The sequence below is a fragment of the Bufo gargarizans genome, chromosome 2, assembly GCF_014858855.1.
Source record: "Bufo gargarizans isolate SCDJY-AF-19 chromosome 2, ASM1485885v1, whole genome shotgun sequence".
Classification (NCBI taxonomy): domain Eukaryota; kingdom Metazoa; phylum Chordata; class Amphibia; order Anura; family Bufonidae; genus Bufo; species Bufo gargarizans.
This window is the reverse complement of record NC_058081.1, coordinates 679785640-679809235: the sequence shown is the minus strand read 5'-3', so window position 1 is coordinate 679809235 and position 23596 is coordinate 679785640. Positions and strand designations below refer to the sequence as shown.

Genomic DNA, 23596 nt, shown 5'->3' with positions numbered 1-23596 from the left:
CACTGCGGAAATGTACATGGATTCCAGGGATCAGCCCCCTCCAGAACGCCAGCAGTTCTCATACTATAACTCCCAGAATCCTCCTTTCAAGAAGGTGTGCATTGACATACTTTGCCCCAAATGTATCAAATGTTAAACAGTGTTTGAACAATCTGGTGCATCTTTACAACCAGCGCTGTTGTTCTTCCAGTTTTTAGCTGCCCCCTTCCCCTCCCCTTACTCTATAACGATTGCACCTTTTTTTTTTTGCAACTTTTTTTTAAAAGACCCACTTGATAAAGGGGGTGTCCACATATTTAGCATAGCTGACCATGCCCTCTTCCATCCAAATGAATGGAACCGATTTTCAGTCGCAGAATTTTCTGCCACACAATCTGCCGTGTGTGAAGGCGCCCTTATACTTGTCGCCTCAGACATTTTAACCCTTTACCAAATACAACATCACAATTGTGTGCAGGCAGAATGAAAAGAGGTGCATATGTAGCTCTTGTTATAGCAGGCAGTGGGGGCATGTTCAGCATGCGATGTGTTAACGTCCCGTCCCCTGATGTCTGCCTCATCCCCTGTCCGTGATGGCATGTCTTGGTATGTCATTCCATGACTCGCTGATCTTGGTGTTCATAGCAGAAAATTGGCATTTTTTCCACAATCTGTGGAGTGTTCCTGTATAATGACTTGGCTCGTAAGCCAGTGACGCCCACGGTGAGTGAGTGCCCTGTTCTTGGATCCAGAAAGTGACATGATGATTTCAGAAGAAGATTCATCCTCGTCTGGAGGCATCACTAGGGATCCGGGAGGGGTGACAGCTCTGGATCATACTAACCCATCATAAGGGATCCGGGAGGGGGTTTGGAGAAGCTCTGGGGGGGTGACGGCTCTGGATCATACTAACCCATCACTAGGGATCCGGGAGGTGTTTGTAGAAGCTCTGGGAGGGGGGGGGGGTGACCGCTCTGGATCATACTAAGCCATCACTAGGGATCCGGGAGGTGTTTGTAGAAGCTCTGGGAGGGGGGGGTGACCGCTCTGGATCATACTAAGCCATCAGTAGGGATCCAGGAGGTGGTTGGAGAAGCTTTGATTGCAATCATTGGCTGAATCATAGCCCCTGTATGGACAGATCTATCACATTTCCTATCCCGGTTATATCCAACCCCAGGTTTAAGGCCTAATGCACTGGAATATTGACAATTCTTATAGTTGATGGGATCTGATTTCGAAAATGCATTTTCAGATACGTCCCCTTTACCCTATTAGAACATTCTGAGCTGATAGAGGAGGGTCCATTGTTTGGGACCTGCATCAATCATATTAGTTTCTTAGCGTTTCTTTTTCGCCTGTGATCCTGTCTCATCAGGGACATGTGTTACTGTACAGCCATAGTAATGGTCTTCTCCTTCTCCTACAGCTGCGTCTGAACAGCATTAAGAAGTTGTCTACCATAGCCCTAGCGCTGGGCGTGGAGCGGACCAGGACGGAGCTGCTCCCATTTCTTACCGGTAAGTATTTTATGCTACAAGTCTTGTAAGACCAAGAATAAAGACACAAAGGAGCAACCGGCCTGCTTCCTAAGTCTGCACACAACACAAAAGGATGTTACAACACAAAAGGTGACGCAGTGAAGCCTACACAGTAATAAGGGAAAGAGCTACAAAGTTTCACACCGATCCCTCTCTACTCTGCCAGTGCCCAGGTCCCTGCTGCGCTTTTTCCTGCAGGAAATGGCCATAAATGCCGCTAAACCAGCCACGGACTACAGCAGTGACTGCCTCAGCCAGTAATTGGCATTCCCAACCATCTCCTGCTGAATCTAGAACAGTCGCAGGAAGAGGACCCAGGCACAGTGGGAACAGCAGGGGATAAGTGGGATCCTTATAAGTTCTGGGGGTTAATTGCAGCCTCTGCAGGGACAGCCTTTTCTCTTGTGCTGGAATATGCCTTTAAAAAGCTTTTGTTATATGAAGCGGATATACAGTGGTAATACAATTTGTGATGTAAACCAACCATAGGGCCTCATTGTGACCCAGCGAAGCCTTTAGGCCCCTTTCACACGGGCGAGTATTCCGCGCAGATGAGATGCGTGAGTTGAACGCATTGCACCCGCATTGAATCCGGACCCATTCATTTCTATTGGGCTGTGCACACGAGCGGTGATTTTCACGCATCACTTGTGTGTTGCGTGAAAATCGCAGCATGCTCTATTTTCTGCGTTTTTCACCTAACGCAGGCCCCATAGAAATGAATGGGGTTGCGTGAAAATCGCAAGCGCGCATGCGGTGCGATTTTCACGCGCGGTTGCTAGGAGATGATCTGGATGGAGACCCGATCATTATTATTTTCCCTTATAACATGGTTATAAGGGAAAATAGCATTCTGATTACAGAATGCATAGTAAAATAGCGCTGGAAGGGTTAATAATTTAACTCTCCTTAATCCACTTGATCGCGCAGCCGGCATCTCTTCTGTCTTCTTTCTTTGCTGTGTGCAGGAACAGGACCTGTGGTGATGTCACTCCGGTCATCACATGATCCATCACCATGGTAAAAGATCATGTGATGACCGGAGTGACATCACCACAGGTCCTGTTCCTGCACACAGCAAAGAAAGAAGACAGAAGAGATGCCAGCTGCGCGATCAAGTGGATTAAGGTGAGTTAAAAAAAAATAATATATTTTTTTTAACCCTTCCAGCGCTATTTTACTGCTGTTTGCTGTCTCCATAGCCTATTGCAGAGAGAAGTTCTTATGGAGCATTGCTTTTACTTGGATACCATACCTACCGTAGTGCCCCTAATTCTGTCTGCTGTGAGTGATACCACCATCTTTATTTGGGCTGATTTATATACAGGACTCACGGTTTTCTGATTTTCCATGAGAACGTGAAATTAAATCTGAGGTGGGAAGATAGACATTCAGAATTGCACATGTACCACATAATTCTTATATCAGGGGTGTTGCCATGTAGAAAATTAGTGTTTTGTGAAAAGGCTGCATTATATTGCGGATTGCCCCCCGGCTTGTCTCAGTCTGGGATCCTTAGTGTAGTGGCCTTCTAATTATCACATTCTTACCAGTCTGATATATTGTCCTGTAAACCTGCACACATGTGTATTACAGAACTGCCTAAAGGGAGATTTCATTTAAAGGGTTTGTGTGTGAGCAGAAAAAAAAGCCTTTTTTTTTTTTTTTTATGGGGTGTAGATACCCAGTAGTGCTAACTTCTGTAATGTTAGCTAGTTCTCGCATGTTTTTGTGGTCTATACCTTCAGTTTTTGAGAAGTTCAGTTTTAGATACAGAGAGGACATGATATTAGAGACGGCTGACAGACAATCACTGGTGTTCTGAAGTACAAGGGGGTGATGTCAGGGGATGAAGTGTACAGTTGGGTATCGTCAGCATAGAGGTTGTACTGAAAACCAAATCCTATAGATAGACAGTCCGATTGGGGCCAATTGAGTGGAGCATGGTGGGGAGGAGTTTGTGGTCTAAGGCAGTGGTCCCCCAAGCACCGGGCCCTGGATGGTTGTTTGCAGGGCCGCGGCAATACAGACAAGGAGAAATGCAGGAGCCAGGCAATCTCCATACCAGTATGACAATCCCTCAGGCAGCTGCTCCCAGCCAATCCCAGTGCTTCTTTCATGTACACCTGATGTGAGAGCAGCTATAACAGGCCCGCTGATTGGTAAGTTGTAAGACAAATGCTGATTGGATATAAATCGATTGGGGGCGGGGCTTAGCGCAGTCAGAAGTGTAGTGTTTTCAGGTTAGTGTGGCTTGCTGTACATTACTCGGCCTGGGCCTACCTGCAGTGCATTACCCTGTGTGCTGTGTGGGCCCTAGCTGCTGTCATGGGGTTGTCGCTGCCTGAGGTAGGTGATGCTTTGTGTTTGCATCATACAATAAGTTAGTTAAAGAAGCAACCTATTGCCTTAAGTGCACTACAAAGCCCAGCAGGCCCTCAGCTATGCCATGCAGACACTGAATACATATTGTATGGGGGATTGTTGTCCCATGCAGTTTGTTGGCCCACCCCATGCAGTATAATGTCAGCATTTGGACCACCCCATGCAGTATGTCACCTTGTCCCCAGCTGCCTCGTACAGTATGTCACCTTGTGTTTTGTTATGCGCGTGAATCAGTCAGTGCTGACCAAATCCAAAAATCAGATTGTAAGGGGTCAATAAGAGTGTTTTCAGAAAGATAGCTTATTAAGCGAGAGTAGACAAGACGTTCAAGAATTTTTGAGATATGAGGGGGGGGGGGGGGGTTAGAAAAAGGTAGTTAGCAGCACAGGACAGGTCAGGAGATTTTTCTTTTATTAGTGGGGTTATAACAATGTTTGAAAGAGGACGGAAAGACACCAGAAGAAAGGTTAAATATTGTAGTGAGGTGCGTAATGACTGCCGAGGAGAGGGACTGGAGGAGGTGAGAGGGAATAGGATCACTGCTGCAGGTTGTGGGTCGAGAAAGAGAAAAGCCTGGAGACTTTATCTGTTAGGCCCCTTTCAGATGAGCGAGTGTCACGCTCTGCACTCGCAGCGCAGCTCCCGGCCTGAACTCCCAGAACTGCACGGGTAACATAGCATTATATTGATTTATGATGCTAAGCAACCCTCAAAGTTCTGGGATGTATTGGCTAACCCTGCCATAATGCTGTCACTGTTATCAAATACATTCCAGAACTGTAAGGGTTACATAGCATCATAAATCAATATAATGCTATGTGACCCAGTCAGTGCTGGGAGTTCAGGCCGGGAGCTGCGCTGTGAATCTGAAGCGTGGCGCTCGTCTGAGTGGGAAGGAGGGTGGAAATGGTTTGGGGAATGGGAGATGACTTCCTGCTGGAGGTTACCAATCTTGTCTCTGAAGTAAGTGGCCATGTCATCAGCGCAGAGGTCAGTGACGGGTTTTTGGACTTTCGGGATTAGAAGGGAATGAAAAGTGTCAGTAGTTTTTGGTTATTTGAGAGTGAGGAGATGACAGAGCTGAAGTACTTTTGTTTGGCAAAATTGAGGGCTGAATTGTAGGTTTGTGTAAAAAATTTAATAAGTGAACCAAATATGATACATACCCCAAAATGGTATCAATAAAAATTCTAGATTGCCCCACTAAAAAACACCTGGAAAACTTAAAGGGGTTGTCCGGGTTCAGAGTTGAACCCAGACATACCCAGAATTTCACCCAGGCAGCCCCCCTGACGGGAGCATCGGAGCATTTCATGCTGTGATGCTCTAGTTTGCCCTGCGCTGAATCGTGCAGGGCAAAGGCATTTTGTAGAGTTCCAGTAATGAACCGGGCTCTTCTTTCGGGCTGCCAGGCGGAGGCCTCCACCCAGTGTGTTTGGTGACGTCACCGGCATTGATGGGCGGGCTTTAGCACTGCCCTAGCCTGTAAAATGGCTAGGGCAGTGCTAAAGCCTGCCCATCAGAGCTGGTGACGTCACCGATCACACTGCTGGGCGGAGGCTCAAGTCAGGGGGGCTGCCTGGGTGAAATTATGGGCATGTCCGGGTTCAGCTCTGAACTCAAACAACCCCTTTAATGTGATTCAGCAGAGAGAACAATTTTGGAAAGAAAATTGAAAACTGACTATTTTGTCCTTTCCTGTGTATAAAAATAGAAAACAAAATGCTAAAATAGAAAAAATGGCATATCTCACTGAAAAAGGCAATTTAAATATACAGTTGAAACCAGACGTTTACCAGAAAGTAAACCTTTCCTGTTTTTGGGCAATTAGGATTGCCATAATTATTATGATTTGCCAAATGCCAGAATAATGAGAGATAGAATGTTGTAAGGTATTTTTATTACTTTCTGCAGTGTCAAAAGTTTACATACACTCAGATTACTATGCCTTTAAACAATTCTGGACTGCCCATATGATGTCATGTGTTTGGAAGCTTCTGTTAGGTTTGTTGGCAACATCTGAGTTAATTAGAGAAACACCTTTGGATGTATTTAAATGCACCCCTGAAACACACTGCTTCTTTGTGTAGCATCAAAGGAAAGTGTAAAGAAATCAGGAAGAGAATTGTGGGCTTGCACAAGTCTGGCTCAACCTTGGGTGCAATTTCAAGGTACCTGAAGGTGCCTCGTTATTATTTACAAATAATACGCAAGTACAAACAAGATGGGAATGTCCAGCCATCATACCGCTCAGGAAGGAGGCGGGTTCTGTGTCCCAGAGATGAATGTGCTTTGATCGGACATGTGCATATCAATCCAAGAACAAAAGCAAAAGACCTTGTGAAGATGATGGTGGAAACTGGTAAGATTGGGTCCATATTCACAGTGAAATTAGTACTGTATCTTCATGGGCTGAAAGGCCACTTTGCCAGGAAGAAGCCATTACTCCAAAAGAAACCAGAATAATGTTTGCAAATGCACACAGTAACAAAGATCTACATTTTTGGAGACATGTCCTGTGGTCTAACAAAACTGCAGAATAAAAGGGCGGACACTCCTCCCAAATCAGTGTGGTTTCCTGTCTCTGGGGAAGTTTCTAGGCTGGAGCATATTATTTTATTTTTTTTCCCTTGGGCATTCCTGCAGTCCCCTGGGGTAAGAAGCGGCATCATTTGGTGCGCTGCTGGGAGGGGCAGAGGCACAGCAAGTCTCCGGAGGGAGCGTCTTGGGTGCTGGAGCGGGTTGTGCCTGGCAGCATCGCTGATGCGCTAGTGGCACAGACTTCCTGGCCGGAGGAGGAGCTTCCGGCAAGGTGATAGGCCGGGGAAAGCATGTGGAGCACGCAGAACGGCGTGCAGTGCAAGACGCGGTGACTTCATCACAGAGCGCCTATGAGAAGGGCGCTCTGTAGGCAGGAGGATGGTGTCCTAATCAGAGTTTCTGGCTTGGCGGTCCGGTGGGGAGCATGGAGGAGGAGAAGCACACAGAAGAGTCTGGAGTCTCACCAGCCCTGGTACCTCTGAGGGGTGAGTGTTTTGGGGCATATTGAGTCCTGCTTCACTTCTGTTACCCTTATACCTAAATGTGATTTTAGGCAAAGCCTTGGAAGGTGGTTTCTAAAATGAAGAATAAGAGTGTGGTCTTTGTAAATCTGTTTTTTAGAACAGTGGCTAAAGAATCACCGTAATATTATAAGTGTCTTCAGACGTTGGTAAGATCAGTAGTCAATTCCTCTCTAGCTTCAAAAAGAGCGGCTAGTACAAGAGATCCAAAATTGAGGCGATTAGATACCACACAGGAGTTTTTCCTCTGATTCTGAAGAAGATTAAATACAGTCCCTTATATTGGCATTCTGAAAATTCGTCCCCGTCTTCTTTTGAGGAAGGTGAGATAAGTGGCATACCAGGTTTTCCAATAGAAGATATGGATAGACTTTTAAAAGCCGGAAGATCCACAATGGGCATAGAAGAGATAAAAGAACCAAAGTCCTTTCAGGATGTCATGTTTGGCGGTTTAGAATCCAGACCCTATAGGGCGTTTCCGTTACATAAAAATGTATCGGTCTTAATTGAGGGGAGTGGAAGAAACCTAACAGAAAAGTTTATATTTCTAAAAACCTTAAACAAAAATATCCGTTTAAAGAAGTAGACTCTTCTACTTGGGATAAGGCGCCTAGAATAGATGTAGCTATATCTAAAGTCTCTAGGAAAATGGCCCTTCCCTTTGATATGGGTGTACTTAGGGACCCTTTGGATAAAAAAGCAGAGACTTTTTTTTTTTTTTAAAGGAGCTTGGGAGGTGTCAACCTCCTCCTTTTATACCAAGTATCGCTTTCACATGTATGGCCCGTTCCCTTATGGTCTGGCTCTCTGAGCTAGAAAATCAATTGAAGGGAGTCGGTCACCTCCATATGGCCATATACAGTGCTTACATTGCCCTATCGCACACCTATACATGAATGTAATGGTACCTTTTGTCTTGAGACTTGCAGAAGCTGGAAAAACGAACTTTGATATGCAAATGAGCACTCGCAAGTGCCCAGGGGCGGCGTTCACTGTGTTGGTGCCCAGGCTGCCCTGGCTTTTTTCGTTGTTTCCCAGCCTCTGCATATGCCCGCCCTCCTATTCCCTTGCATCATCCTAAGGTCCGGCCGAGATCCCGCCACTGTGCACTGCCTCGCCGGGCCGGAGCATGCGCACTGCAATGGCCATTGTGGGCACAGTTGTGGGATCTCGGCCGGACCTTAGGATGACTCAAGGGAATAGGAGGGTGGGCAGAGGCTGGTGCGGGGGAACAATGAAAAAAGGCAGGGCAGCCTGGGCACCAACACAGTGAACGCCGCCCCTGGGCACTTGCGAGTGCTCATTTGCATATCAATCAAAGTTAGTTTTTCCAGCTTCTGCAAGTCTAAAGACAAAGGTACCATTACATTCATGTATAGGTGTGCGATAGGGCAATATAAGTACTGTATATGGCCATATTTAGGTGACAGACTCCTTTAAAAAATAAATGTCCCAGAGAAGAACTACTAGCTTCCTTGCCCACTGAGAAAAGCGGAAGATTTCTTGGCTGATTCAGTAAGATTGGCGGCTAGATCCGCTATTTTATAAAATTCTGCCCGTAGAGTGCTCTGGCAAAAAAACTGGGTTGGTGACTGCCCATCAAAAAATAAGCTATGTGGTGTTCCATGTGAAGGGGAATACCCTTTTGGGCCGGCTCTAGATGCCCTACTAGACAAAGCGGCGGATAAAAAGAAAAAATTTCCAGGGTTTCAGGGTTCTCTTTAGGAACAACAGAGAAGGAGACGATAGATTTTGAAATGAAAGAAAGGGAATACATTTTTATTTATTTTTCTCAACCAGCCCTTTGCAGACAAAAAGAAACCAGCTCAGCAATGACGCCAGAGGTCAAGTAGGAGGCAGATTAAAACTCTTTTAGACCACCTGGTCTAGACACTATTCTCACTGCACTAAAACTAGATTTTCGTATGGTCCCTCCGGTAAGATTCCTATTGACAAAAGCTCGGGCTTCGGCTCAAGGAAAATCGGCTATGGAAGAAGTAGTACTAAAATAATATAAGTTTTAGTTCCTGTTCTAAAAGGAGAAGAAGGCGAGGGGTTTTACTTTCCCCTATTTCTTGTTAACAGGATGGTTCTTTCTGAAACGATGATAATAAACTTTAAAAAGTTAAACCAATTTCCTCTAAATAAAATAAAAATTAAATGGAAACTGTAAGATCAGTAAAAAGCCTTCTTCCTCAATGTTTTTATGGCAGTACTCTATCTCAGGAATGCATACTATCATGTTCCAGTTTTCCAGGGACATCAAAAGTTCTTGAGTCGTGGTAAAAATAGGGGGGCAGCTACAACATCCTCAGTTCCAGGCCCTCCTGTTCAGCCTTTCCATGGCTCCAAGGGTATCCATGAAAATAATAGCAGAGATGGCGGCTTGTATAAGAGAACAAGATATTCTCTTTATACCATATCTGGACGTTTTTTTTTAATAGTAGGAAAAACAGAGGAAGCCCGTGGAAGAGCAGTTTCAGCAGTATCAGAAATTCTGGACAGGTTGGGCTGGGTCTTAAACCTAGAAAAGTCAAGGCTTCTTCCTACCAGAACTTTTTTGAGATGATCCTGAACTCATCCTCCCAGAAATGTATGTTGCCAGAAGAAAAGGTCAGACATATTCAGGAGAAAATCAGAGACCTGTCCAGAAACTCAGTAGTTTCTATGAGGATAGGAATGTCTATCTTGGAATCCCTTGTGTCATATTCCGGCGGCAAGATGGGCACAGCTTCACTCAAGTGTTCTCCAGTGGGAAATCCTTTCTTTCTGGGAAAATAACTCCTCCCTAGAATAAAAAAAAAGAATCTCAGACCAAACACTCCTGAGCTTAGGATGGCGGTTAGAAATATTTTTTTTATTCGGGGAGTTCCATGGAGGTTAGAAGACCTGGAATATCTAACCACGGATGCAAGTCTCTGGGGGTGGGGGGCTCACGTTCAAGAAATCTACCTACAAGGTCTTTGGGGGGACGACCAAAAAGGAGCTCCTCCAACCTAAAAACTGGCAGCAGTAGATCTGGCAATGAGGTTGTTCCTTTCGAGAATAAGAGGGAAGAATCTCCAGAATTATGACCGACAACAAAACGGTCTCTTATCTGAACAGACAAGGGGGTACAAAATGGAAGCAGAAAAGTGTGCTTCAATCTCAGCGGTTCATATCAAGTGGACGGAAACTGGTCAGGCAGACTTTTGTCATTTTCCATCTCGGAGCAAAGGGAGTTTGAACCATTCCATTTTTGAGAAAATAACTGTTCTCTGGGGTTATCCAATAATGGACCTTTTTTGCCACTTTTAATAACAGGAAGGTTCAAAATTTATTTTCCCTAGACCCAGCGTGATCCCTTTTGTGGGATAGATGCCTTTCTCCAGAAATGGAATTTTCCTAGCCCATGCCTTTCCTCTGCTTCCATTGATTTCAAAAGTTCTAAGGAAGATCAGGAAAGATTGTGCAAGGGTTATCCTCATAGCCCCGTTTTGGCCAAGGAGATCATGGATAATGTCGGTTTCGGACCCTTGGGTACTTCCAGAGATCCGGAACCTATTGAACCAGGGTCCAGTATTTCAACCAGGCATAAGAAATCTGTCTGACTGCCTGGAACTTGAAAGGTACTTGGTAGGAAGGGGTTTTCTGACGCCTTGATCTCTACTCTTCTTAAAGGTGACTGTGGCCATTTATGCTAGGGTTTGGTGAACATTTTTGAAGTTTTCAGGTATCCAGTGTAAAGAAATTCCCTCCTCTGCTCCCATTCGCCTAGTTTTTAGAACTTCTTCAAAAGGGATTAGAGCTAAGTCTTGCAGGTAGTACCTTTTAAAAGTTCAGGTCTTTGCTCTTTCTGTCTTGTTGGATCAGGATATTGTAGGATGCCCGTGGGTTTCAAGATTCTTTAGCGCAGTAAGTAGATCCACCCCGATAACTTTCCATAGACCCTCTAACACTAGGTTCAAGTCCCATGTAAAGGCCTTGACACAGCCACCATTTGAACCTTTGGATGTCACTCCATTAAATGTATTACCTTAAAATTATGCCTTCTAGTAGCAGTAACTTAAGCTCGAAAGGTTAGTGAAATCCAAGCCATATCCATTAACCCTTGATACACCACTATTTTTGGAAGACAAGGTATTTATTTGTCCCGATCCAGCTTTTCTTCCAAAAGTGGCTTACAGTTTTCATAGGTCCCCGGAAATTGTCCTTCCTACCCTTTTTAAAAACCCTGAGCCTCATTTATCTGTCTCGCACTGAAAGCTGGCGAAAATCTTCTTCACTCTTTATCCTCCTTCCAAGGAGTGAATAAGGGAAAAGCTGCCACCAAAAGGTTCCATTGCTAGATGGATTGTTTCTGCCATTTCTTTGGCCCATTCATCTGGTTTATCTCTTTCGGTGGGTCTAAAAGCACATTCTACCAGGGCAGTTGCTACCTCCTAGGCAGAAAGATCACCGGTTTCCATAGAGGATATTTGCAGGGCAGCTACCTGGTCTTCTCCTTCAACATTTTGTGAGCACTATCGACTTGGTTTGAACTCCTCTTCTTCAGATTTTTTATTTTTTTTTCCTTTTGGGGGAAAAGGTGCTTCTTTCGGCTCTCCCACCCTAAAGTTTTAAATCGCTTGTGGTGCTGTCGTGGGTGAATAAGGAAAAAATTATGAATACTCACCGGTAATTGGATTTTCCAAAGCCCAGGACAGCACCCTTAATTTCCCTCCCTTCTAGGTTATTTTGGGTTCTCTTAGTCTTACGCGGGTGTAGCATGAAGAAGAATCAGATGTATATTAAGTTGAATATTATTGTATGTTATCTAAACATTTATATAGGCGGACTTCCTCCAATGCATGGCTATCTCACTGAATTGGGAGAAGAGTGTCTTCCCTTTTTATTCTGCAGGTTTCCTGTGTATGGGGGCGGATTCTCTCTCCCTCTCCCTTTTTGAGGGCTCTGGAAAATCCAATTACCGGTGAGTAATAATCATTTTTGGTCATAATGACCATCGTTAGGTTTGGAGGGAAAAGGGAGAAGCTTGGAAGCCTAAGAACACCATCCCAACTGTGAAACACTGGGGTGGCAGCATCATGTTGTGGGGTTGTTATGCTGCAAAAGGGACTGGGGCACTTCACAAAACAGATGGCATCATAAGGAAAGAAAATTATGTGGAAATACTGAAGCAACATCTCAAGGCATCAGCCAGGAAGTTAAAGCTTGGGAGGAAATGGGTCTTCCAAATGGACAATGACCCGAAGCATACTGCCAAACTGGTTACAAAGTGGCGTAAGGATAGTCAATGTTTTGGAGCGGCCATCACAAAGACATGATCTCAATCCTATTGAAAATGTATGGGCTGAAAAGGCAGGTGCAGGAGCAAGGCAACCAACAATTATGGCTCAGTTACACCAATTTTGTCAGGAGGAATTGGCCAAAATTACGAACAACAACTATTGTGAGAAGCTTGTGGAAGGATATCCAAAACGTTTGACCCAAGTCATACAGTTTAAGGGCAATGGTACCAAATATTAATGAAATGTGTGTAAACTTTTGAATTTGCAGAAAGTAATAAAAATGCCTTAAAACATCCTCTCTCTCATTATTCTGGCATTTGGCAAATAATAATTATGGTAATCCTAATTGACCAAAAACAGGAAAGTTTTTTTTCTGATTTCATGTCGGATATTAAGAAAAACATGCATATATGTCTTTTTATATAGTGTATGTAAACTTCTGGTTTCAACTGTAATTGAACATAAGTTATGGTTTTCAAAGCTGTATGTACTAAAAAAAAATAATGACATAACTGCTCAGGAATGCAGTGTAAATGACCATGTCTTGATCTGGTTAAACTGAATTGCTGTCTCTCTTTTGAGCTCTGAGTGTCTGTTTTATGTTTTTTGCTTTCCTAGATACCATATACGATGAAGACGAGGTGCTTCTTGCACTGGCCGAGCAGCTGGGAAGCTTCACCACTCTGGTGGGAGGACCGGAGTTTGTGCATTGCTTGCTAGTAAGTATTTATGTGACTTTGTTTCACTACTCTGTGTAATGTGGTGAGTGTTCACTGGGGATTTGTTTTTACCCCTTATAGACCGACCTTGTCCTGAAGGTGAAAATGAGCCTTTTTTTCAAATCAAATCATTTTAATTTATAAAAAAATACCAAATTTGCAAAAAATTTCCAAGTTTCAATTTCTCTACTTCTATAATACATATTAATACCTACAAAAATAGTTATTACTTAACATTTCCCATATGTCTACTTCATGTTAGGATCATTTTGGGAATGACATTTTATTTTTGGGGGGCGTTACAAGGCTTAGAAGTTTAGAAGTAAATCTTGAAATTTCTCAGAAATTTTCAAAAACCAACTTTTTAAGGACCAGTTCAGGTCTAAAGTCACTTTGTGAAGCTTACATAATAGAAACCACCCAAAAATTACCCCATTCTAGAAACTACACCCCTCAAGGTATTCAAAACAGATTTTACAAACGTCGTTAACCCTTTAGGTGTTCCACAAGAATTAATGAAAAATAGAGATACAATTAAAAAATTTCACTTTTTTGGCAGATTTTCCATTTTAATATTTTTTTCCAGTTACAAAGCAAGGGTTAACAGCCAAACAAAATGCAATATTTATGGCTTTGAAGTAGGGATCGACCGATTATCGGATTTAGCGATATTATCGGCCGATATTCAGGATTTTGAACGCTATCGTTATCGGCATTTATTTTGCCGATATTCCGATAGCGTATGGGGAACACAGATCGCGCTGCTGACAGCGCTCTCAGTGTTCCCTCAGCAGCAGCACAGGGGAGAAGGAGCAGTGTCTCCTCCCCCTGTGCTGCTGCTGCTGCCGCCAATAGAGGACAGGGGGCAAGTGGAGGGGAGGAGCTATGGCCACTGCGCCACCAATGAAGCTTAATCTCTCATTTATTCATATACAGTAGGCGGGAGCTGGCCGCGCAGGATCACATAGCCGGCTCCCGGCCTCTATGAGCTGTAGCTGCGATCTGCGGTAGTTAACTCCTCAGGTGCCGCGGATCGCAGCTACTTGTCATAGAGGTCGGGAGCCGGCTATGTGATCCTGCAGCCAGCTCCCGCCTCCTGTATATGAATAAATTAGAGATTAAGCTTCATTGGTGGCACAGTGCGCTCCCCCCCCCCCCCCCCCAAGTATTAAGCATTGGTGGCGCATAGGGCCCCCCACCCCAGTCGCAATGCGCCCCCCCCACAGGATCCCCTCCTCCCCTGCTCCTCCGATCGGCGCCCCAGCAGTGTAATGCTGGGGCTCCGATCGGTTACCATGGCAGCCAGGACGCTATTGAAGCCCTGGCTGCCATGGTAAGCTCCATGCAGCAGGGACAGCGTGAGCTCCTATTCACCCTGATAGATCTCTATCAGGGTGAATAGGACAAGGGTTCTAGTCCCTAAGGGGGCTAAAAGTTGGTTAAAAAAAAAAAAAAAAAAAGTTACAAAAAAACCCCCACCAAAATATAAATGAAAAAGAAAGATTTACAAAAAAAAAATACACATTAACAATAAACATTAATTTTCAGAAGATTTTTGGGAATTTACTTTTTTTTTCAAAAATGAAAATTCCCAGAATATCGGTATAAATTATCGGTATCGGCCCTAAAAAAATCTATATCGGTCGATCCCTACTTTGAAGCCCCCCTGATGCACCCATAGAGTAGAAACTCCAAAAAAGTGACCCCATATTAGAAACTACGGGATAGGGTGGAAGTTTTGTTGGTACTAGTTTAGGGTACATTTGATTTTTGGTTGCTCTATATTACACTTTTTTTTGTAAGGCAAGGTAACAAATAGCTGTTTGGGCACCGTTTTTTTTAAATTGTATTTTTTTTATTTACAACATTCATCTGACAGGTTAGATCATGTGGTATTTTTATAGAGCAGGTTTTGACAGACGCGGCAATACCTAATATGTATACAATTTTTTTTATTTGTGTAAAGTTTTACACAATGATTTTATTTTTGAAACAAAAAAAATCATGTTTTAGTGTCTCCATAGTCTTGGTTTGGTCATGGTTTTTTTTTTTTTTTTAGTTTTTGGGCTATGACTTAGGTAGGGTCTCACTTTTTGCGGGATGAGGTGACTGTTTGCCACTATTTTGGGGTGCATATGACTTTTTGATCACATGAGCATCAGGCCGGCGCATGTGCACTTCGCTCAACGAAGCCGCTGTCAGGAGTCCGCGGCGCATCAGGCTGAGCCTAGTGCGCAGGCACTGGATCTAGCAGAGGGACGGGAGGATTGCGGAGGCGGCGCTGAGGTGAGGAAGGCGGCGCTGGGCACCAGACAGCGAGGGGTGCGGGCGGGCACCCTGGATTAACGTAAAACCCCTTAGACACCTTAGGTATGTGAGTGACAGCTTATAAAAACCTGTTTTTTGGGCTAATAGAGCCACAAGCAGGTTTAATAAGGGCAGTTTAGGATTCATGTTATTAGTACGGACATGACCATATGTTTAGCTTATAGGACTCAAATCTCATGACAGAATCCCTTTAATTAGTGTTAACTTGCCTGAAGAAACGTTTCTAATATACTGTTCCTATTGTCTCGAAATAGCCTGGAACAAACGCTCTGGAGCCCCTACATCTGGAGCTCTTACATCTGCTGACCAGGTTTCCAGTCGATGGACCTTCACATCACAGGATAGGGGAGATGCTGAGGGAGGTCTCTCTGGCACATGTACAGATTAGGCCCTTCAGTATCCAGGCAGAAGAATAGTTCTGGCCCCATCCACAGCATCTTCCCTGGGCTGAGTGACATGCTGTCCATGGATCAGTCCAGAAATCTGGTATTCAGATTGGCAGATGTGATGTCAGAGGATCTAGAGTTTCCCAAGATACGTGAGTCACGTGGCTGGGTTTCAGAACAGATGATTCACGTAACTTCCAGGCTGCCGGCGCGTTAAGGAGCGTTGTTGGCTCCCAGAAAAACATAGGACATGCTCTATCTTTTGTAAGGGGCCACCAAACGGAACAACGGATGCGGACAGCACACTGTGTGCTGTTTGCATCTTTTGCAGACCCATTGAAAAGAATGGGTCTGCATCCGTTCTGTAAAATTGTGGAATGGATGCGGACTCAGAATTACGGTCGTGTGAATGCACCCTTTTTAAAATATAGATGTAGTGACACGGGAAGATAAAGAAAAAAAAATCACCAAAAATTCAAAAAATAAATGTTTATTTTAAACAATAGGTCATTTTCTGAGGACACTTTTTACCTTTACTGACATTTTTCTTATCTGCCCATAGTACAAACTATTTTGCCAAATATATCCATTTTTAAACCAAACCCAGCATGCTTGGCTGTGCAGTATTTTACATGGCTCTCTCGGCAAACATGGAGAGGTGCAGGGGGCATGACTACAGAGAGAGTAGCAGGCGGAGCCCTGAGAACCCTTACAGAGCATAGCCTGCTGGGATTGGTTAGAAAATCCAGCGGGAAGCTGAGGAAAACTGAGTTCTGAATGGAAACAACCTGCCAGGATGCAGTGATGCTGAGAACAGGGGAAGGAAAGCGCTGATGTGAAAAACAGGGATAGCGCGCAAAAATACGCAGATTCCCAAAAAATCATTATGAAAACTGAGAACCACTTTAAAGGGGTTCTGCACTTTGTTAAAACTGATGATCTATCCTCTGGATAGATCATAAGCATCTGATCGGCGGGGGCCTGACACCCGGGACCCCCGCCGATCAGATGTTTGAGAAGGCAGCGGTGCTCCAGCATCATCACTGCCTTCTCACTGTTTACTGCTGGCCCAGTGACGTCACGACTAGTATCAACTAGCGTGGGCGCGGCTAAGCTCCATTCAAGTGAACAGAGCTTAGCTGCACCCAGGCCAGTTTATACTAGTTGTGACGTCACTGGGCCTGTGGTAAACATTGAGAAGGCCGCGGCGCTGCTGCCTTCTCAAACAGCTGATTGGCGGGGGTCCCGGGTGTCGGGATAGATCATCAGTTTAAACAAATTGCAGAGCCCTTTTAAAGCTGGCAGAGGCTATGGTTATCGCAGATGTAACGTGCCGTCATAGACTCTATTGGCATTGCTCTAAGTGACATCTTCTACTCTGGTTATTGTGGACTGAACCATTCGTCCCCGCCATCAGCTTAGCTGTGCGTCCCTGTATGTAATATGATGCTGTTATATTTTCTGACGTTACCCTTTTATGTTTGTTTTTATTTGGCCACCTTCAGCAGCCGCGAGTCCACCTTCGGTATTTTCACCGTATTACTTGGGTTAAAGCTTGAAATAGTTTTATCTCTCCTGGTGTGTGCCCCTTAGTCTTAATTCCATCAAACATGAAAGTTGTTAATAGACTGATGCCTTGTCCCTTTTTGTCCTCTATTGGCTCCAGCTACAAAGCTCGCATCTGGCTCCCCACTTCCCTGCCAATCTACTTTGTGCGTCAGCAAGTAAAGCTGCCAAAGTCTTAGATCTCTTCTGAGCCTTTTCCGCCTTCTGGAGCGAGAGGCTTGCAAGCATTGCGGGTATTGAGACATTAGGTGCCATCTGGGGGGCCCCTACTCTCCTGGCTCCCGGCCCAAACTTGTGTTCAGCTTGGCAGCTCTTAAATATTTTTATCCACGTCACCAGCTCAGTTGAATGTAATTTATGTATGTTGGTAGCAGATGCTGCATGAACAAAACAGGCAGCTCCAGGTGGTCTTGTAAGGATACACATAATAAGCTTATGGTGCAGCGGGATTAATAGTAATCAGTGGCTGCCTCAGACTTTGTGTACGTCGCGGGAAAGTTCCCCCTAATCCGCACACGCTGAAAACTGCTCCTAATTGGCCTTACCTAGTTCTGAAACTGTATTCTGCACGCGACTTTGATCCTCCTGGTCTGCATCTGTGCATAGGCTTTTCTCATTTGCTGGTGGATTACCTCGCAGTGGTCCTCTTGCCCAAAGATCATTCCAGTCCTAGAAATCAGAGTAATGTCAAATGACCAAAAACCTTCCTAAAGTGCTGTAAATCTCATTCACTCATTCAATTTATATGCTAAAATACTGGCAAACAGATTGAAAGTCTTTCTGCCAGAACAAGTGGGGTTCGTCCCCGGAAGGGAGGGAAAAACAAGCTTTCCCTGCGATTTGTCGCTCCTCCAGGTCTTCGGCGGCCTATCTAATTTCTCAGTAAATCTCTCCAAGTCAATAGTTAATGTCTTCGTAGATCCGCAACTGCAGGAGAGCCTACAACAAATAACTCCATTCCAATGGACTACACAGTCAATGGCGTTTCTGGGAATAAAAATCACCCCAGATTTCTCATCTTTAGGCCTCATGCACACAACAGTTTTTTTTTTTTTTCACGGTCCGCAAAAAACGGGGTCCGTGATCCGTGACCGTTTTTTCGTCCGTGTGTCTTCCTTGATTTTTGGAGGATCCACGGACATGAAAAAAAAAGTCGTTTTGGCGTCCGCCTGGCCGTGCGGAGCCAAACGGATCCGTCCTGAATTACAATGCAAGTCAATGGGGACGGATCCGTTTGACGTTGACACTATGGTGCAATTGCAAACGGATCCGTCCCCATTGACTTTCAATGTAAAGTCAGGAGTCCCTTTACTTTCACACTTGTGTTCATAATGCAGACGGTGGCTCCGTTCAGAGCGGATCCGTCTGCATTATATTGTTAAAAACATTTCTAAGTGTGAAAATAGCCTCAGACGGATCCGTCCAGACTTTACATTGAAAGTCAATGGGGGACGGATCCGTTTGAAAATTGAGCCACAGTGTGTCATCTTCAAACGGATCCGTCCCCATTGACTTGCATTATAAGTCTGGACGGATCCGCTTGCCTCCGCACGGCCAGGCGGACACCCGAACATAACTTGAAGCGTCCCCATCACCATGGGAACGCCTCTACGTTAGAATATACTGTCGGATATGAGCTACATCGTGAAACTCATTTCCGACAGTATATTCTAACACAGAGGCGTTCCCATGGTGATGGGGACGCTTCAGGTTAGAATATACTGAAACTGTGTACATGACTGCCCACTGCTGCCTGGCAGCACCCGGTCTCTTACAGGGGGCCGTGATCAGCACAATTAACTCCTCAGGTGCCGCACCTGAAGGGGTTAATTGTACTATCATATCCCCCTGTAAGAGATCAGGGCTGCCAGGCAGCAGGGGGCAGACCCCCCCCCCCCCCTCCCCAGTTTGAATATCGTTGGTGGCACAGTGTGCGCCCCACATCGCCCCCCCTCCCTCCCTCTATTGTAATAAATCGTTGGTGGCACAGTGTGCGCCCACCATCGCCCCCCCCCCCTTCCTCCCTCTATAGTTAAAAATCGTTGGTGGCACAGTGTGCGCCCACCATCGGCCCCCCCCTCTCTCTATTGTAGTAACAACCATTGGTGGCAGTGTGCGGCCTCCCATTCCCCCCCCCCCATCATTGGTGGCAGCGGAGTTCCGATTGGAGTCCCAGTTTAATCGCTGGGGCTCCGATCGGTAACCATGGCAACCAGGAAGCTACTGCATCCCTGGTTGCCATGGTTACTTGGCAATAGTACAATTGTAGAAGATTCATACTTACCTGCTTGCTGCTGCGATGTCTGTGACCGGCCGGGAGCTCCACCTACTGGTAAGTGAAAGGTCTGTGCGGCACACTGCCACCAATGGTTACTACTATAGAGAGGGGGGGCCGATGGTGGGCGCACACTGTGCCACCAACGATTTATTACAATAGAGGGAGGGAAGGGGGGGGCGATGGTGGGCGCACACTGTGCCACCAACGATTTATTACAATAGAGGGAGGGAAGGGGGGGGCGATGGTGGGCGCACACTGTGCCACCAACGATTTATTACAATAGAGGGAGGGAAGGGGGGGGGCGATGGTGGGCGCACACTGTGCCACCAACGATATTCAAACTGGGGAGGGGGGGGGGGGGTCTGCCCCCTGCTGCCTGGCAGCCCTGATCTCTTACAGGGGAATATGATAGTACAATTAACCCCTTTAGGTGCCGCACCTGAAGGGGTTAATTGTGCTATCATATCCCCCTGTAAGAGATCGGGTGGTGCCAGGCAGCAGGGGGCGGTCTTGTACAAAGTTTGCAGTGTATTCTAACTAGAAGCATCCCCATCACCATGGGAACACTTCTGTGTTAGAATATACTGTCGGAAATGAGTTTTCACGAAGTGAAAACTTAGATCAGAAAAAGATTTTATGCAGACGGATCTTCGGATCCGTCTGTATGAAAGCAACCTACGGCCACGGATCACGGACACGGATGCCAATCTTGTGTGCATCCGTGTTCTTTCACGGACCCATTGACTTGAATGGGTCCGTGAACCGTTGTCCGTCAAAAAAATAGGACAGGTCATATTTTTTTGACGGACAGGATACACGGATCACGGCCTCGGCTGCAAAACGGTGCACTTTCCGATTTTTCCACGGACCCATTGAAAGTCAATGGGTCCGCGAAAAAAAACGGAAAACGGCACAACGGCCACGGATGCACACAACGGTCGTGTGCATGAGGCCTTACTTGCAGCTAACTTTCAGGGCCTGCAGAGGACTCTGGAGGACATGCTAGGATCCTGGGAAATACCCTTCGTTTCCTGGTTCGGACGAAAGACTCTTTAAAACAGTTTTGCTCCCCTAGGTGCTGTATCATTTACAGCTCTACCGATCCCTAATCCACGAGCGTTCTTCAAACGTTTACAAAGTGTCTTCTCGTCCTTGTGGGGGGGGGGGGGCAGCAGACCCAGGCTACCTCATATGTATTTAATTCTACAACCTAAAAGGGGAGGCCTGGGAATCCCGGATCTATATATTTACCATAAGGCAATTATCTGCTCTAGATGCCTGGATTGGCTCCGGTCCCCGGCGGGACGAATTGACCAACTATGGAAAATAATATGTCAAATATCCCATTGCACTCTTTATTCCTAGACCGCTCTTTAGTTCTATGAACCAATAGTGCATTAACCCATTATGCGATAAAAATATGGATTGAATCTAAGTTTCAAAAAAATGTAGCACCTCATCACCTACTAATTATGCAAATAAAAGATTTACTTTGTGCTTCATCACCAAACTTCTGGGCAATGCTGACAGACACAGCAAAATCATTGAATATCCCCCTTCTGTCCCTTTGACCAGAAGAAGACATCCCCTCATATAGGAGCTTAAGGCCTCTTTCACATGGGCGTTGCGGGAAAATTTGCAGGTGCGTTGCGGGAACACGCACAATTTTTCCGCGCAAGTGCTAAACATTGTAATGTGTTTTGCGCTTTCGTGAGAAATCGCGCATGTTTGGTACCCAAACTTCACAGAAGTTCGGGCTCGGGATCTGTGTTCTGTAGATTGTATTATATTCCCTGAATACAGAATGCATAGTAAAATAGTGCTGGAGGGGTTAAAAAAATAATAATTTAACTCACCTTAGTCCACTTGATCGCAAAGCCGGCATCTCCTTCTGTCTTCATCTTAGCTGTGTGCAGGAACAGGACCCGTGGTGACGTCACTCCGGTCATCACATGATCTTTTACCATGGTGATGGATCATGTGATGACCGGAGTGACGAAGACAGAAGGAGATGCCGGCTTTGCGATCAAGTGGACTATGGTAAGTTAAATTATTTATTTTTTAACCCCTCCAGCGCTATTTTACTATGCATATTTTCCCTTATAACCATGTTATAAGGCAAAATAATAATTATCGGGTCTCCATCCCGATCGTCTCCTAGCAACCGTGCGTGAAAATCGCACTGCATCCGCACTTTCTTGCGGATGCTTGCGATTTTCACGCAACCCCATTCATTTCTATGGGGCCTGCACACAAAATAGAGCATGCTGCGATTTTCACGCAACGCATAAGTGATGCGTGAAAATCACCACTCATGTGAACAGCCCCATAGAAATGAATGGCTCAGGATTCAGTGCGGGTGCAATACGTTCAACTCGCGCATTGCACCCACGCGGAATACTCGCCCGTGTGAAAGGGGCCTAAGAGAAAACCCATTAGTAAAGTCCCTCTCCACCTTTCAACTAGGTCACATTTTACAGTTTGTTAAAAAAGCAACTAGTAATTCCTCCCAAAACCACAGATTGATCATTTTTTTGAGACCCTAGTTTTACAAATTAGAGACCCAAAAAAGATATCCAAATTTATATAATGCTCTAGTCTGTCTCATGGTCCCCAAAAATACCCCTTTATTTCCTCTTGGGAAAAGGAATTAAGTATTCAGTTCACAGAACAGGAATTGAATGTTATTATTCACCAGGGCGTCAAGCTGCAGGAATACAGCTACACATTACTGACTCTGGTATTACACGCCGCTGCATCTCCATCAAATGTTTCCTGATGTTAGTTCATCAGGTGAAATCATCTGAGGTGCGTACACCTCAGTCATCGATCCTGGGCTGAAGATCATGCTCTATGACTCCGGCACTCTGTATGAGGACGAGCAGTGGAAGTAGACGTCGCTCGTCCCCATATTGTGTAAGTGATTGCTGCATGTAAATACAGCTCTTCACTGACAAGCGGGCGATTGTCGGAAAGAAACACTCCATGCCCTATAATTATCTGCTCATCTGCACTCAAAGCAGGAAGCGCGTACATGTTTCTGGAGTAGTGGGGAAGAATATGGGATCAGGTAAAAGACTATTCAGCTAACAGCTGCATTAATGGAGACAAATAGGAATAGCTAAAATTGGTCAGATTAGATTTTCCTGCCTTATCCACCCCCTCTATACAATGTAGAATGGTGCTCTCGGTTATTTTTGTTCCATGTGTTGTAGGTTATTGTGAGGTTATTTTTGATGGCTTTACTGCTGTTTTGATGCTGTTATAGTTCTTAGATCAGTATCTGAATTGGTGGTCTCTTCTTTGACAGCCTCCCTTGGAAAGCTTGGCAACCGTCGAAGAGACCGTAGTTCGTGACAAAGCCGTGGAGTCCTTGAGGAAGATCTCCCATGAACATTCTCCTGTCGACCTTGAAGCTCACTTCGTGCCGCTGGTGAAACGCCTGGCCAGTGGAGACTGGTTTACGTCACGCACATCTGCATGTGGCCTTTTCAGCGTGTGCTACCCTAGAGTGTCTAGTACTGTCAAAGCAGAGATCAGGCAGTAAGTATCCTCACCTCTCCTGGTGACAGCACCAAAGGGGCAAGGTTACGTAGAAGAATGAATTAAAATATATTGGCCAGCAAATGTCCAGGACTTTCCAAACAAAGCAACTGAGACATCAGCTGCCCGTTGGAGGGCACTTCCCTCTCTTACATTGGCTTCCTCCTGGGTTCAGGCACAAGCTAGTGCAGGAGAGCAGATGTCGTCAGTGCTATGTAATTCTAGTTAGTAGCTGCCGAGCGTCTGACAAAGATTACTGCCGTCTTAGAACCAAAACTAGAAGTGTGTTGGGTTATGTAAGTGGCCGATGGAAGAGAGAGGTAGGTTATACCAACCCTTCATTTGGGAGTTGAAAAAAAGTCAGTATCTAAAAGGAATGATGACCCACGGTTCATCTTCAGATCCTGCTCCTTGGCTGTGTTTAACTCCTCCATTAGGGCAGTGCTGTGATCCAGATAAATGATTAGACAGGACGTGTGTCTCAGACCCCTTGTAAACCTGTAGCTGTAGTCACACATCACTGCTCTGCCCTAATGGAG

General features: G+C 45.3%; 1 protein-coding gene across 1 annotated transcript in view; it reads left to right on the top strand.

The window, feature by feature from the left end:
• PPP2R1B (protein phosphatase 2 scaffold subunit Abeta) overlaps window positions 1-23596 on the top strand; it is a 40745-nt gene that overhangs the window by 4051 nt on the left and 13098 nt on the right. The window contains exons 2-4 of the mRNA XM_044282298.1: window positions 1409-1499; window positions 12856-12956; window positions 22825-23057. Coding sequence (XP_044138233.1) covers window positions 1409-1499; window positions 12856-12956; window positions 22825-23057 — 425 coding nt within the window. The remainder of the gene's footprint in view (window positions 1-1408; window positions 1500-12855; window positions 12957-22824; window positions 23058-23596) is intronic.